The 16,497-nt window shown below is 40.9% G+C and overlaps 2 protein-coding genes across 2 annotated transcripts in view; both read right to left on the reverse strand.

Annotated features, from left to right (window-relative positions):
* LOC133530525 (plasma membrane calcium-transporting ATPase 2) overlaps positions 1–16,497 on the reverse strand; it is a 273,270-nt gene that overhangs the window by 138,726 nt on the left and 118,047 nt on the right. The gene's annotated exons all lie outside the window — the stretch shown is intronic.
* LOC133530524 (uncharacterized) lies at positions 9,176–10,870 on the reverse strand. Its single transcript, XM_061868452.1, has one exon. It carries the CDS (start codon positions 10,155–10,157, stop codon positions 9,177–9,179), a length of 981 nt encoding a protein of 326 aa, XP_061724436.1. The 5' UTR covers positions 10,158–10,870; the 3' UTR covers position 9,176.

Raw genomic sequence — 16,497 nt, forward strand, 5'->3', positions numbered from 1 at the left:
TGTCAAGTAAGGTTTCCCATAGCTGCCAAGGTGGCGTCACTGCCACACAAAAGGCCAACAGCCAATTTTAAGTGACGTCATAGACTGTCTCATTATACTACTTGAGAATCTGACTAATTCTATCATTTTGAGAATAGCAGCTTACTTATCGATCTAAGACAGAGGTCGGCTAACACTTTAGAAGAAGAGCTATCCGCAGTTGAAACACCCAGTTTTCATAACTGGATCTTTCCAGCTTTTGGCTGTTGGCCTTTTGTGGCTCTTGCCACAAATGTTGTTTTTCCTTCAATTGTACGTCTAAAGAGCTGCACGCTCGGCCGATCCCTGATTTAGGACATATCTCGGTTAAAAATCGCGAAAGGAAATCGGTAAAGCCTGCCGGCGAGCCAGCGACAGGCGCCGATAAAGCGTAAAGCCTAAGCGTAACATTATCTACCCTAGCAATCTGTTCGCGATCTCGCTTTTCCCAGTTTCCCCCCGTGGGGTGAAAACGGACGTATCGGCTAACCCTGTGTCAATAGCTTTTAGGGCAAACAATAGGTATTCGATTACTCTCTGACCTTCTCGGGAAATAGATACGATCGATGGAGACGAATTCGTGTGAGTCACATCTCTGTATATAATTGTATGTCTAGACCGGGCGACAGCCAGGCGACTATGGAAATATAATGACGTTGGGCATTTTTACAAGGCGACCGAGGAATGAGGTTAAGTGGCTGCTGCCCGTATGTGACAGATTCTAGGGAATCCTCAGACGTACCTGGAGTTGTCACAAGAATAACAAGGCGTGGTAGAGCACAGGACGGAAAACACGAAGAGATGTTCTTGAAGCTTATCGCCATATCACTTCACGGTTACACATAATTGTCCTCCAAAAGGTTCTTCACGCATCGCTAAAAGCGATTTCGGGTATGAATTTTGTCACCTAATTTATCAGGCACTTGACTCATAATTGGTTGTGAATTTTCGCGGGGCACACATTATATGAAATAGTAACTGAGACACGTGCTCTCGCAGAGAGGGACGGATTCACTGAACGTCCTTGGAGAAGGGGCGCGCGGGGCGCTTGCGGCACACGTTTCAATCATCCCCGGGTGTGAGTGAGAGGTCGTTATCGGTGTGGCGTCGGAGCGAGCGAGAGGCGGGATGCCGTGCTATTGACCGGCTGGTAGACCACGCCCACCCGGGCGAAACACTGGCGCTGATGCTCCAAGTGAAAATCGAACGTCAGCCCGGGCAGACGGATGGTTCAGGCTCTACCAAGGTTACCTACGAGGGCTACGCTCCATGCCGGCACGATTACTCCCCCATATCCCTAAGTAGTATAGTATTGCAATATGAGTAGAACTAAAGTTGGCACACGTACAAGTATAGCTTGCCAGCGAGGATCGATATGAGGAATTGAAAGAATAGCCAACACTTTACAATTTTAATTAAAAGGAAAAATGGAGCTCGTGCGCTCAATCTTTCGATAGTAACTGTATTGGATCCATAAGTAAGCTTATATTAGCATACGACTGAAAAGGTTACGTAAGCCACATATATACACTTACATTGAAATTACGTAACCTACCTCACCGCCATGTACTCGGGTAAGCCCGTTACACTACGCTATTGTTATTTTTACTAACCTATTACCGTAAAACAAATTGGTGAACGGTACTGATGACATAAATGGACCTGACAGATAAGAAAGTACAATGGAATGTCAAGGTTGAAATATAGATTATAGAATATATGAGGAACGGGAGAATTTACGAGAGTTGGGAAATATTTGAAGACTTGAAGGTATTCCAGGATGTTACTTTTATCGACTATGAAGATATTCTATGCGTTGACGTCGAGTTCGACCTAATATTGCTATCGAAAATGTGCTCCATAATAGCTCAGATAACTGTGGTAATAGTTATGTCGATGGATAGCTACAATATATGTAGAAGTAAGTTTGTAGGTGGGATGTAACTTTCAAAGTTACATTTTATTTTAAGTCTTACCATTTTTGCTTTACGCGTAAAAAACCTAAATAAAACGTTTAGGCTTAGGTCAGGATTTATTCACTGGGTAAAGATACTAGCTTAATCATTTCGGTAACAACTTCTGTTTCTTTCGTATCTACAAGAATACGGTTACTAAGCTGCCTGGTTGATAAACGCGGAATTTTAGAAGTAAATTCCATTTCTTTAAACTATAAAACCTGTCGGCCATAGTAGTTTGGCAATCGATTAATTGTAGAGCTCATATTAGGGGCATTCGCACGTCGCGCCGAAGTTTGAGCGAGACAACGCTATGCGCTTATTATGACGTGCGAATCGGACGCAGTGTGACATGCCCCTTACTCTTAGTTACTGTAAGCTGACAGCGATAGCAGTGGGGCGACACTCCTCCTTTCGGCTTTCCCCGGCTCCATTCGTTTCAGCATTGCTCCGAGCAATTATTAGGGTTGGCACAACTTGAGATACGTGCACGACCACAGATAAGATAATGACTTGAATTTTGACAACCCTGAATGGCCGAATGGGATATTGCCATACATTAGAAAGGGACAGCATAATTCGTCCCTGAATCGCTGTCAAACTTCGGTTTTGTAGGAAGTGTCATTTCTGTACGGCGTACTATTTATTCTGTGGCGATAGACAGAGTCGAAATGAAATTACACATTACAGCAGATTATCTTAATGACACTATAATATGCCTGTTAGCCTAGTCGGTAGTCGGTAGTGACCCTGTCTATGAAACAGGAGGTCCCGGATTCAAATCCTTGCGAGGACATTTATTTGTGTGTTCATTACAAATATTTGTTACTGATTTATGGATGTTTCTATGTATATATATTTATATATATCGTCTTCATACAACACAAGCCTTATTGAGCTTACTGTGACTACATAGATCGATTCCTGTAAGGTTATCCCATAATTCTGTAATTTATCTTTATAATAGACATTTTTGAAGTAAACATTTTTCATGATAACTGTCGTTTTTTAGCGATAAGACCGCCTGTTGTCTGCCTCTAAATTTAATCAATTGTATATTTTTCTTGTATATTTCTACTGAGGTGTGCCAATAAAGAGTATTCTATCTATCTATGATAACATCTCCACGTACATTTATTCCACTCCTAGTTATATAATAGCACTGGCGTGCACAACTTTTATATTTCAGCACGCGATGTTTTAAGGATGGAGTTCTTTAACAAGCTTCAGTTGACTTCGAGTTTGCGAGATCGTGTTAAATCCTCCAATTCAATTCAATTATTTATTCATAAAATTTACATCTTATACGTCACTATATATTTACATGTATATAATAGATTTTATAATAAAGGATAGATATAGGGGTAATACTTTTTATACAAAGATTTTTTGAAGGGGAATCCTATGCTATATGGATCGTGGCTGCATGTTTCCGCCAAGGCTTAACGTTGTGGTGGAATATGTTCGGAAGGCTCGGAAACCGGTTAAATTTCCAGATTTCCATTTATTTCGCTCGAAAAACCATTATTTTTAAACCGGTTTTTATGAGAAGTTCTTGTCAAATTAACAGGATTAGAGAAATAAAAACCGGTTTCTTCCTATGTCGGTCTCTATGTTTACGAGGCACTTTATAGACTGGCCGGCCGTTTCGTCGCTCGTCGAATATTCTATATTAGTGACTTGTGTGTTTGCAAGAAGACCCGTTACGAACTGAAAGTGTTCCAGCTGTGATCGCGCCATTATGTGCACTTTAGCTCGTTCGTGGTGCGCGTGCCGTGGCCGCCGCTGGAAACCATCGCGAGCGCGGACTTCTGGCCGAAGGGTGCGGTATTTCGGCGGTTCCGTGGGAATCTGCCGAATCCTGTACCGGAATATGCGACACAATAGAAAACTGTCGCCGAAATATATTTTGCTTTTAATATTTTATTATTGCATGTACCTATGTATTAGTATGTAAGGTATATGTAATTATTGATATTTAATTGAATTTCATTTATGGGGAATTTTATGGTGTCACACAAATAAAAATCAACCTATATTTAGACCCTCGATAAGAGCCGTGTTATGGGAACTAAACAATTATAGACGATACAAGAAAATTAACATCGGAAACTTTATGCCTCTGTAAATTTTATTTTCGACCAAATAAATATTACTTCGGTCAAAGGTCAAATTATACACTATGATAAATACAATATCTTTAGCCTGAATCTTTCACCAGTTAGCGCTTTTTACATTTAATAAGTTTAGCTCTCCAGTTACGCTACAAAGTAGAAATATAAAACAAGAGTTTACAACTTCATCCACTTTCATTTTCACTTAATAAAGCTGTTATATATAAACTAGTTTAAAGCCATTTTAAATCATATCACATGGACTTAAGTCTCAAAATGGTAAAGCCCTTGATATGACATAAGACCGTTTGAATAGTTTTCAATTTTCGCTGCACGAATAGTTCAGGTCAAGGTGGGCCCACCCTGAGTTTATGGGTCGGGCCTTGTATATAGTTGTTCCGGGCATTAGTTTAACAAAATTGCACCTTATTACATTGTAATAAGGCGGAATTTATAGCAGTTTATGCCTCTTATTTAAGGCTTGTAAAAAATTAACTTGGTAGTTGACACCTAAAGGTTGTTTGGAAGATACCAGTTCTTTGCGGTAAGTCTACCCGTTGTTTATTTCTACTAAAGAAGTATTGTTAGATTTGTATAGTAGCAAAGGGCCCATGCCGCTAGGCTTAGGAAAAAACCATTACAAAAAAAAACTTTTTGGAGATTTTAAGGGTATAGTCGAGAACAGAACATCGACATAGATTTTTTCTGGACATGGCATGAAGAGTTTTCTATAGTTCATACTATTGGAACATCATTCGAAATACACTTGACTTAATTTGATCTCATTCTGACTACACACGGCGGATCTCACTCACATCAAGTCAAGTGATGTCTTTAATAGATCAAATAAAGCAACTGCAACTTCCGAAGATATGAAACAGCAAAAGCATCCAAGTTTCAAACTATAATGTCGACAATCAATATAGTAAAAATAATGTGTAACTGAATACTGCTACACTAAGAAGTTAATCGGCTTTGTAAATATTGATTATCCGGTTTGCCCTACTTCAAGAAAACACGACATAGCAATTAAGAGCACTGTGAGTGTCGAGAGAAAACGAGCGAAATGCAGTTTATTATCACAAGAGAGGTAATTATAAAAACAGCTATACCTAAACGACGAGATGCTTATCATTGTTGTCTTCAAGCTAGCCTAGTCAAGATAGTGGTACTGGTCTTTAGTTCGAATTGTGGTAAGGATATTTGGGCTGATGTTTAAGTAGTTGTCGGATTAAAATTTGGTGGATAGATAGTTGGTTTCCTATTCTGTACAGTATTACTCTAAAAGGGCAATTTCACCGTATATCTGAAAATAACTTTATCTGAATTACAAAAACGTATGGTATTTTCGTAGCTCAATGGATAAACACAGGTAGGTACATTTTTTTTCTGAAAAGTTGTGAGTTCGTATTAATTCTGACCAGAATGAGCTTTTCAAACCAGCCAAATTGTATCCAAATCGATGGAAAAAAACAATGAAAATCGGACAGTTATTTTTTGCAATAAAAGTCGGCTGAAGACACCTCCAACCACAGACAATCAGTGAGAATAGAGTAGCGACACTAGCGACCCAGCGACCAACGAGTTTTTCAGCAATCCGGCAGTATGAACCCTAGAAGCACAATAGGCGATCAACATATCTTTTATATTTCTTATTGGTTTTCGCTGCCGATGCCGTTCGAATAGTCAGTGTTATACTTAATGATTAAACGAACTTACCTGTAAGTGAAGTTCTATCATAATTATACGAGGTGCTTCGTCCGAAGAGATTAGTATCCTGGAATATTTATTTATTTGTAGTAACACGTAAGTGACACCACTACAACACTATAGTTTAGATTTTTTTTTTTTTTTTGGTAGGTTCACCCTTGGCCACAAACGTCATGTCATTAAGTTCAGAGTAAGCAAGTCGTCATTGATGACATTCTCTGCATTTGGGCGTTGCTTAAGGGCGGGGGGGGTGATACTAATCTCTTCGGACGAAGCACCTCGTATAATTATGATAGAACTTCACTTACAGGTAAGTTCGTTTAATCATTAATTATACTTGTGCTTCGTCCTCGAGATTAGTATCCTGGAATATTTATTTATTTGTAGAATTTGAGAGTTCACTCAGGGAATGTCGGCAATGAAGGAGACTGAAGTATCAATCATATTTATGTATTTATTGCTTCAGGATCATAATCAAAGTTATACAATTGATTGAAGGAGTTGTGATTAACTCGTTCAAGAATTTTTAACTTATATAAATTGACTCTAGAAGATAAATCAAGAATTCGAAGAGAACACAGCCTTTACTAAGGCACTGTTATCGTTAGATGTTACAGTCCTATTGTAGAATTTTGCAAAAGTGTTAGAACTGTCACTCCAGCCTGCTGTGTTCCGGATTAAGTCGATGGTGACGCCGCATTTATAAGCTTTAGAAGTGGCAGCGTGCCTTGTACTGTGTGCTGTAAATATTGAATCATCTATTCCACTGCTTTTTAGTGTCGACTTGATCCAACGGCTGAGTGACTGTCCTGATGCAGCATTATGCGGTTTCTTAAAGCTAATAAATAATTGCACAATATTCCTACGGACGCGACTTGTATTTTCTAGGTATGCAATTAGGGTTGCAGAGGGACATATTTCTGGCCGTTCTAGAAAAAATGGGAGCACCAACAACGGCTGTTTACAACCTGGCCTGGAAGTCTTTAACAGATCCGGTATCTTGATGATCAACTGAGAATCGTTTCTCTCTATATTATCTGTACGAATTTTAGTTAGCGTTTGAACCCTGTGCGCGGTAGCCAATGCTAACAAAGTTACACATTTTTTAGTCAACGCTTCAAGTGATAAGTTTTCGTTAGGAAACTGAGCACTCAAATGATCCAATACCACGGAAGGATCCCATACGGCATTGTATTTAGGTAACGGCGGCCGGAGTCTGTAAATACCTTTAAAGAATCGTGATACTAGATCATCTTTGGAAATATGTGGTCCTAATAATAACGAGATAGCTGACCTGAGGCAGTTGAGCGTACTGTATTGGCTACCGCTGTTAAATTGTTCCGTGAGAAAAGCTAGGACAGATGTTATAGGCGCGTCATATAACTGCAAGTTATTTTCTGCACAGAATTTGTACCATTTCTTAAGCGCCGTGTCATATTGTTTAATTGAGTTTTCCGAAAGTGATGCTAGCATTATGTTTACTGACTCTGCTGGTACGTTGCGTCGCAGAAGCGCTGACCGCATAATATTCCGGCAACCAGGGTAAGACTTGTCTGAATTTTCGGGTTGCTGGAATGAGATGAGATAATATTTTCATTAGGCTTGAATATTACTAACTCTGACGTGGCAAGTTGTTGGAATAGCGGATACCAAGGTTGTGTTTTCCACAAGGGGACAATCATTATTCCACGAGCTTGGTCAGAAATGATTTTTCTTAGGGTTTTCAGAATAATCGAAATCGGGGGAAAAGCGTAAAAGTACAGTTCAGACCAGTCTAAAGTGAACGCGTTAACTGCAAATGCATCAGGGTCGCGATGCCAAGACACGTATTTAGCACACTTGGCATTTACCCGGCTAGCGAATAGGTCTACTTGAGGATGCCCGAATTTTCTTGTGATTTCTTTAAATGCCCCATCGGCCAATTCCCATTCAATATCTGGGTGTGTGCGCCGAGATTCAGCATCAGCTACTACGTTTTCTGCTGATTTGATGTAGGAGGCAAATATATATATATTGCGAGACTCACACCACTGCCAGATATCTCTGGTTATCTGTGTAAGATGGGGGAACTGTATTCCACCCATGCGATTAATGTATGCAATGGCTGTCGAGTTATCTATGCGCATTAAAATTTGGCATTTTTTAAGGTTTTTTGCAAAAACTTTAAGCCCAAAAAATGCTGCGAGGAGTTCCAGACAGTTGATGTGCATTTGCTGTTCCTCCCGTGACCATATTCCACTCGCCGTTTCGTTCCTGCAGGCGGCTCCCCACCCAGTAGTTGAGGCGTCAGTAAAGATTTCGAGGCAATATGAGTCTATTCTGATTTGCCGTACTGAGTGCTTGACAGCTTGAAACCACCAATGAAGATCTGGCAGTAGTGTCTCTGGCAGAGTCATGTGTCTATCATAATTGTCATCGTCTTTTAGATTGAGAAATTTGCATCTTTCAAATTCCTTTGTATAGAGGAGACCGTATTCGATTGCTGGGCAAGCTGCAACTAGAGATCCTACAAGTTGTGCAAATTTCCGAATTCTACATCTTTTCACACTCAGCATGTTTTTTATTTCTTTTGAGATGTGTGATCTTTTTTCGTCTGGTAGGGAAATTTGGAGCTTTTCGGAATTTATGATCAGTCCTAGAAATTTGCATGTTTTAGAGGGTATAGGGTTACTTTTTTCTTCGTTAATAATGAAGCCAAGACCGCGTAGAAGTTTTGTTGAAATGCTTACATTCTCTTTACATTCCTTATAGCTTCGACCTATAAGGAATAAATCATCTAAGTAGATGGTTGACAAATGGCCACAAGTCCTTAATAGTTTTACAACTGGCTTCATTATTTTTGTGAAAATGTATGGCGCTACGTTCAAACCAAATGGTAATACATTAAACTCGAATATTTTATTGTCCCATAGAAATCTAAGGTACTTTCTAGATTCTCTATGCATTTCAATCAATAGATAGGCGTCCTTGAGGTCTATTGTAGCCATATGACAGTTCTTCGACACTAATTTGATTGCGGTACGAAAATCTTCGAGTTTAAAGTGGTCGGTTTTTATGAATTTATTTAGGTTCTTGAGATTTAAGATGAATCTCATTTTACCATTTGGTTTGGGACGGAGAAATATGCTGGACAAGAACTGGCCATCACATGGTCTACAGACCGAGATAGCCCCTATGTTGAGTAGATTTTTTATCGCCTCATTGTAATGGGCTTTCTCGGTATTGGTATAGTGCACTGCGCTGGGGATCTGATGCTGAATGACTGGGCTCGTGAACTTTATTTTGTACCCCGTTATCCATGATAGGATTGTTCGGTCGTTGGTTAGCATCTCCCACTGCGCACGGAACCTAGACAATTGGCCAGCGTACATTACCTTGTCTAACGACGCCGCTGTTGTCTCTGCGGAGGCTGCGATGTCTTGGACGAGTTGCCGTGCCTCGGAGTTCGTGTGTGTCTTGAAGATGGACCCGGCGTCGATGAGCGATGAGCAGGCTCGCGGTTCCGCTGAGGGCCCTGCTGCCTGCGTGCTGGGGCCCGCGCTCTCCAGTTTAAATTGCTGGTAGGTGTGAATGTTTTCACGCTTCTAACTTGGCTTTTTACTTTTAGTTCGGTGCCAGATTTTGATACTGCTTTGGCAGTCTTTAAAGTTTCCGCCAGTTCCTCGCCGAACAGGTATTTGTCGATTTTGGTATTTGTTATATGGTCCTTGAGATCCTTTTTTATAGAGTATATGGCAAAGTTACGTCTGGTAACTGACTCGCTATGTTGTACGTCGCAAAGGATGCGGCCTATGTCCATGAGTTGTTTCAGCCGCTCATTGTTCTTTTCACTGGACTCAATTTCTGTATTAATTACTCTTGCTAGCCCTGAAATTGCACATGCTAGCTGTTTTTGTCGCATCTCGATGCCCTTGTCCCTTTTGGTTAGTACGTCGGTGACGGCAGCCTTAATTTCCGCGTTCATCAGGGGTGCGTCAATCTTGGTACAATTTGCCGGTATGAGGTAAGCCTCTAATAATTCTTTGCGCACTTCTTTTGATAGGCCAGTCGTGGCGATGTGTTCGAGCCTGTTCGCTAACTCTTTGCGTATCTCTTTTCCGTACTGTATATTTTCAGAAGGATCTTCGCCCAGGATTTCCAGTACAGAGCTGTCTAACACTGTAGGGCTCTCTTTCTGTAGTAGCTCCGCGCCAGTACTTACAGCGCCAAGCGCATCTGTCACTACGGCGGGGCACGCGACTTGCGCTGCTGTATGTGTGGCGGCTGTCGTTACGGTTGACGTAACGGTAGACGTGGTGGTAGTGATAGGCCTGGCGGCGGGTCCAGCGATGGGCGTAGCGGTGGATGCAGCGTTACGCATGACTGCGCGTGTGGGGGCGTCGGGTTCTATGATCTCCACGGGGTCTTCCTCTGGTGGGTATTCTGGGAAGTCCCCATAAATATCTCCGTCCAGCGAATCTTCCGATTCGTGTCGAACTGTAATCGATAATTATGAGACATGATAAAAATGTTGGTGTGCGGTACAACAGGTATGTACATACACGAGAAGTGCCAAGTGATAAGGTTGCATCGGATCAGTCCCAAAAACTGTCCAGGTTTGCTAAGCCTTGTATCGGATCAGTCCCATAAACTGTCCTGGAAAGGCAAGTATCATGCACAATTTGCTGCGCAGCAGCCCTAAAACTTATCCAAGTTTGCTAAGCCTTGTGTCGAATCAGTCCCATGAACCATCCTGGGAAGGCAAGTATCATACATAATCTGCTGCGGGCCAGTCCCATATAACTGTCCAGGTTTGCTAAACCTTGTATCGGATCAGTCCCACAAACTGTCCTGAGAAGGCAGGTATCGAGTATACATCCACTGCGGAACAGTCCCAAAAACTGCCCTGGTCGTGGTTTGTTTACGTCCGCGCCTTATAAGGTAGTGTGAAACGGTCCCAGAGACCGCTCAGATTACATTCCTTATTGCGCGTAGACCCAAATATTCATAAGACACGTTTGTCGCAGGTACACAATTATTTTTCGTCATTACCTATGAGTAGGTATCAATTTCACCTATGTAAGTTAAGGGAGAAATATAATTACTTACTTGTGTTTTCATCCGAGCGATCCGAGTATTCATAGTAACGGTCGCGTTCATCCGTAGATTCTGCACTTCTTGTATCACGGACACGATGCAAATCACGCGTCAACTTTTTTATTTTGCGGCGAATTTCATCATAATCATTATGTTTACGCTTACGTTTCGGCATTATAACACGTTTCGCACTATGATTCACTTTAAAAACTTGAAGATTATTTCGATTTTGAGAGATTTATTTTTAAGATGTTGAGTGGTTGCACACTAAAACGTGAATGACATGACGTTTGTGGCCAAGGGTGAACCTACCAAAAAAAAAAAAAAAAAAATCTAAACTATAGTGTTGTAGTGGTGTCACTTACGTGTTACTACAAATAAATAAATATTCCAGGATACTAATCTCGAGGACGAAGCACAAGTATAATTGCACCCATTTCGGACCTCTGCACAGTAGGTCGTCTAAGAGGTGCCACGCCAAACAGAACCCTTGCGTTGTCTGTGTGTCCGTAGGTTCTATGTATTTCAAGAATCGTACCAGATAAGGTACACACTTTCAAAACTATTTTAGAATTATATTAGGTCACTATAGGTGAAGCCGATGGTCCTGGGTTCGAATCCCGGTAAGAAGGGCATTTATTTATGAGATGAGCACAGATATGTGTTCCTGAGTAATGTGATGAGCACAGATATGTGTTCCTGAGTATTGGGGTGTTTTCTATGTATTTAAGTATTTGTATATTATATATACCATTGTCTGAGTACCCACAACACAAGCCTTTTTGAGCTTAATGTAGGGCTTAATAAATTTGTGTAAAAAAATCCTATATTTATTTATTTTAGGTTAGATCTGATGACCGGTATGCATAGTAGTTGTAAGTAATTGTAGGTACTATTCAGCACTAGAAATCATCTTATTAAAAAGGACTGTACCTTAACACTAATTGCGATATTGTAATAAGCCAACTCAGTACACCAACAATCTTGTTTGCACACCCGTACGTTATCCAAATATTCCAAGATCAATACATATAAACTTCAACAATGTTACAACAAGAACCGACCCTATTCGTAGATAATAGAATTCAAATTCGTGTAATCATGATACAGGTGCGGCGATCGTATATTTACTTGGGATCCATAATAAACCTTATATTCGTATGACGTCTGCGTATGTATTCTCATCGCACGAGCGCTCAAAGAGAAAGATACATGAACTTTGTTTTTAAGTTCGCGGTGACCTCCCGTGTAATGACGAAAATAAACGTCACGATGTAACGCAAACACAGTTCTGCACACGACAGTGGCGCCAAGTTTCGTCGCATGCTTTTCTAGTGTGTTTGCGTCTTCACCCTTTGATCGTCAAAGACGTCTACGGCGCGCGACTACTGTCCAAATTAACCTTCGTTCATTCTGACAAAGTTCACGATGACGTGCCGCACACGAAAGGCGTGGCGTTCAAAGGGTTAAATGTTGCTTTAATGTTGAGACTCCACCATGCGAGATCTAGATCTAATACTGGTCCGAACGAAGTACGTTGTATGTTAGTATTCAGAATAACAGCTTTGATATATTTACCACAACCGTAGGTCTCGTAAAACGGGATGGATATATATTATTTTAGCATAAGGTACCTACATCAAACTTGTCTTATATTATGCAAATACATCAGTATCACGATTTGACAAGTCGTATTAACTTCATAGTTGATACCTTATATTATAATGTATTTATCAAAAATTTCTAAAAAAAAAGATCAGTCGATAACTTGACGGAAAACTAAGATAATCAATCAAGATCATTTTTAAAACAAAAAAAACCGAACAAGTGCGAGTCGGACTCGCCCACTACACAGTGGGTCACTGCTTTGCAAAGGCCTCCCCTCTCTTTTTCCATTCATCTCTGTTTAGTGCTATATCTGGCCAGCCTCTCAAAAAGGAGTCTAAGTTATCCCGCCATCGCCGACGAGGTCTACCGGCTCCTCGGTTTAGACTCTTGGGGCTCCCCCTGAGGCCTATAAGTCGTCCGGCATTTGGCAGACATGACCAGCCCAGTCCCATTTCAACTTAGCCGCTTTCCGAGCTACGTCTTTTATTTGAGTCTTAGAGCGCAGCGTGGTGTTTCGGATTCGATCCCTTAATTTTACACCTGCTGCGTTCTATAGGTCTTTGGCAAACCCCGAGTTTGGACTTCTGAGCTTCCGTCAAAAATCAGGTCTGAGCACCGTAGGTACGTATGAACCTACGTTTTAGTGACAGAGGTAGGTCTCCCTTCATCAGGTGTTTCATGGACCAATAGCTCTTCCAGGCGTTATCGGTGCGCTACAAATTTATAGGTTTCAGATTTTTGGTCCCGGTACTTGTAGTGTAAGACGATAATACTTGCTATATTCCATAGTTCTAGGTCAACGGGAAGTACCCTAGAAATTTTGATTCCCTTGAGAGCGTCGAAATATACGTTTTTTGCGGCATAAACGGCCGTATCTTTTTTTTACGTTTACTTGGAAGTTTGAGTTTTTTCACAGCTTCAAAGGACTGTTGACCTAAGTATATGGTTATAATTCCAACTCGATACCTCTACGCGTTCCAGAAATAAAGGGTTTTAACAGACAGACAGACAGACGGACGGACGGATGAACGGACAACAAAGGGATCCTCTAAGGGTTCCGTTTTTTCCTTTTGAGGTACGGAACCCTAAAACTGACTACAAAGATAAACAGTCCTACAAATTCATATCAAATGAAATGATATATCTATGTGTAAAGGTAGGGTTAATAACATCGTACATAAGCCCAGTGACTCGCTATATAGGAATCGTACTCAAGCATGACAGCGTAAAGGGGAGTGCTCTCAGAGAGCTTCTTGACACGTCAAAGTATCCAAATATTGGAGCCGAGTGCCGGAGTGCAGATATTGTGTCAGCTGAAGGATAGAATTAGGACGAAATTCGGCCTATTCGTTTATAAAAACTTACAGCTTCAGGTTTAGATTGTTGTTTCCTTCATCGTCTGAAAATTTCCAAATCGATGATATCGTTTTGGTGACTCGTTGGAAATAAAACCAAACGATTTTTTAAGATTAATATGTAGTGAAACAGAGTAGAGCGTAATTTTTATTATTAGATATGTGGCAGGCTACTCAGGGATCGATACTTCGCAAGAAAATAAACAAAAACATATTATAACCTTCTTCTTCTTCATATATACCTATAAATCTTGGGCCCATATAACCCGAGAGATTTTAAAGCTGTATTCTTGACCACATTTAGAGACTAAAGAGACTTTAGAGGTACTGTAATAATTCTGTGAAAAACGCCTTTTTGGCTGCGTTTAGCCATATTTGCTGACAGACATTAAAGTTTTAAAAGAAACTCGCAAAATTTATCTGTTAATAAAAAATAATCTATACTTAGTCGTTGCAAGTTTTTTTTCGCCAAGATGAAAAAAAAATAAAACGTGTCATGTGCAGAAAACACACCCAAAAATTTTATTTGCCGAATTTGGCTAATAGAAATAACATTTCTTGCTCTTTAACCTCAGGAATGCGTGGTTAAAATCTGTCGGGTTATATGGGCCCACGGTGTATAAGCCACTGTCACTGCCCTCTAAACCACGAAACTAATGCTGCCTTTTCACTGAGGCAGAGACGAGTTGAGAGGAGACGTGCGGGAATCAACCAAGAGCATTGGCAGTAATCCAACGAAGCGTAGAAGAGATGTGGATGCCAACCAATACTAATGGACCTAATGGTTGATTCCCACATCTCCGCTCATCACCCACTCAGTGGAAAGGCAGTCTAATGAAAATACGTTATCAGGACTCATTATAGTTTATAGATTGAAACCGACTAGAAGCGCATTCCGGACCAGTGGCTCGTAACGGTAAACAAATAGTCTGTCACTTCGGTTTATAGTTGACATATGACACGTAAGGCTGCTGTCATACTGGCTGGGCGAAGGCAGTTTTAAATATGAGGTATGTGGGTTCGTATACAGAGGAGGGTATTTAATTGAACAGTTATCGAACATCTCTAATCCACAAGCTTTACGGAGCTTACTGTTGATTATATGTTTCTAACATACTGAATTAGTTATCATATATGAAAAAAAAAAGTGCCTAGGGTTGGGGTCGACCAAGCGCCTTCTGCATTCTCGGCAGATGCCATCGCCATTACCTCTAGGCACCCGATCACTCCATGATTATTTCGTCACCACATGATCATGATATTCATGATTTGATTTGTTCCCTAGTCGTATTTTGTTCTTGACGACACACTCCCCTTTGAATTGCAGCAGGTATTCTTTACTATAGTTTTCCGTCAGAAATCATCAAATTGCTTTACGTATAGAAAATACTACGCTTTTGATGTCAACGACAGCCGGCACAATGTGACGTGTACTACATATACATAATAACCGTCCCAACGTACGCCATCGACGTCATAGGCTTAAAACCATGACACGTTCGAAAACTTGGCACACGGCAAACACGACCGCCATTTCGGTAACTTGGATAAATTAGGGTGCTATTTCGAATGGCCCATTATTTGCCAAATACGTACTGCATTCTTTATTATCTATGTTAAGAAATGCGACGCGTATATTTGGCAAGTGACTGGTGTTACGCAACCAGTTACGTGTAAGGGCAAGTTTGGAACATCGTAAGATATTACATACATAATATTATCTATAATATCTTATGGATTTATTTTGACAGCATTATAGCTAGTGAGTACGATTATATAATGAGGTACTGTCACTGTTCACTTATAAGGAGATCTTCTTTTAAAAAACGGATGATGCAACCGATACAAGGAGGACGATTAGCCGGCAGAAACGTTGAAATGATAAAGTTTTAATGGAAGAAAATTCGCAGCGACGTATAATATGTCAGGTTGGCCGTATCAGAAATTCTACGCCTTTTGACTTTTATTATTTGTCAAGTGCTTCGCTGGATCAACTAAAAATACCATTTTTTTAATGAAGCATACTTGATGATATGGAATGATATGGAATCCGAGCTTATGATATCGACTGTCTGCATTAAGCGAACAAATTAGTATCGTGTTATAAAGGCCCGTTCTGGGCACTCCATGGCCCGAGGCATCAATTATCAAAATTACATAATGTCGTATTCGTTATTCGTTATTCGTATTCGCGGGCTGGGTTTCCGCAACTCGACGTCGCAATTCGCGCCTATTTTGCGTGATGGTGGGTTGACGGCACTACTCCTGCCAACCCAACTCTACCAGGAAGCCTAGCAGACCCTTGATGTTGCCGACGACTTCTGGGAGAGACCCCGGGGAACCGAGGTATTGTGCCCGGTATTCTGCCACCCCTGGGCATTCAAGAATGACGTGGGCGGCTGTCTCCTCCTCCTCCATGCACGCTCTGCAGAGGGGGCTATCTGTAACACGTAGGGTTAATAGGTGTTTGTTTAGTGGGGCGTGGCCGGTTATGGCCCCAGTCAAAAGCCGGAGCTGTGGCCTCTTCAGCTGTCTCAGCCTCCTCGACAAACCGGGGTCGATTGTTGTTGGAATACATAATGTCGTATCTTCATACGAGTCTCATATAAACATACGCTATTTTAACGGAGCAAACAAAATCATTTCACGTTAATTCATGAT

Source organism: Cydia pomonella, chromosome 23 (genome assembly GCF_033807575.1).
Source record: "Cydia pomonella isolate Wapato2018A chromosome 23, ilCydPomo1, whole genome shotgun sequence".
Classification (NCBI taxonomy): domain Eukaryota; kingdom Metazoa; phylum Arthropoda; class Insecta; order Lepidoptera; family Tortricidae; genus Cydia; species Cydia pomonella.

Excerpts from the sequence above, each read along its gene's own strand:
- LOC133530524 (XM_061868452.1), bottom strand. The coding sequence starts at position 10,157 with ATGCGTAACGCTGCATCCACCGCTACGCCCATCGCTGGACCCGCCGCC.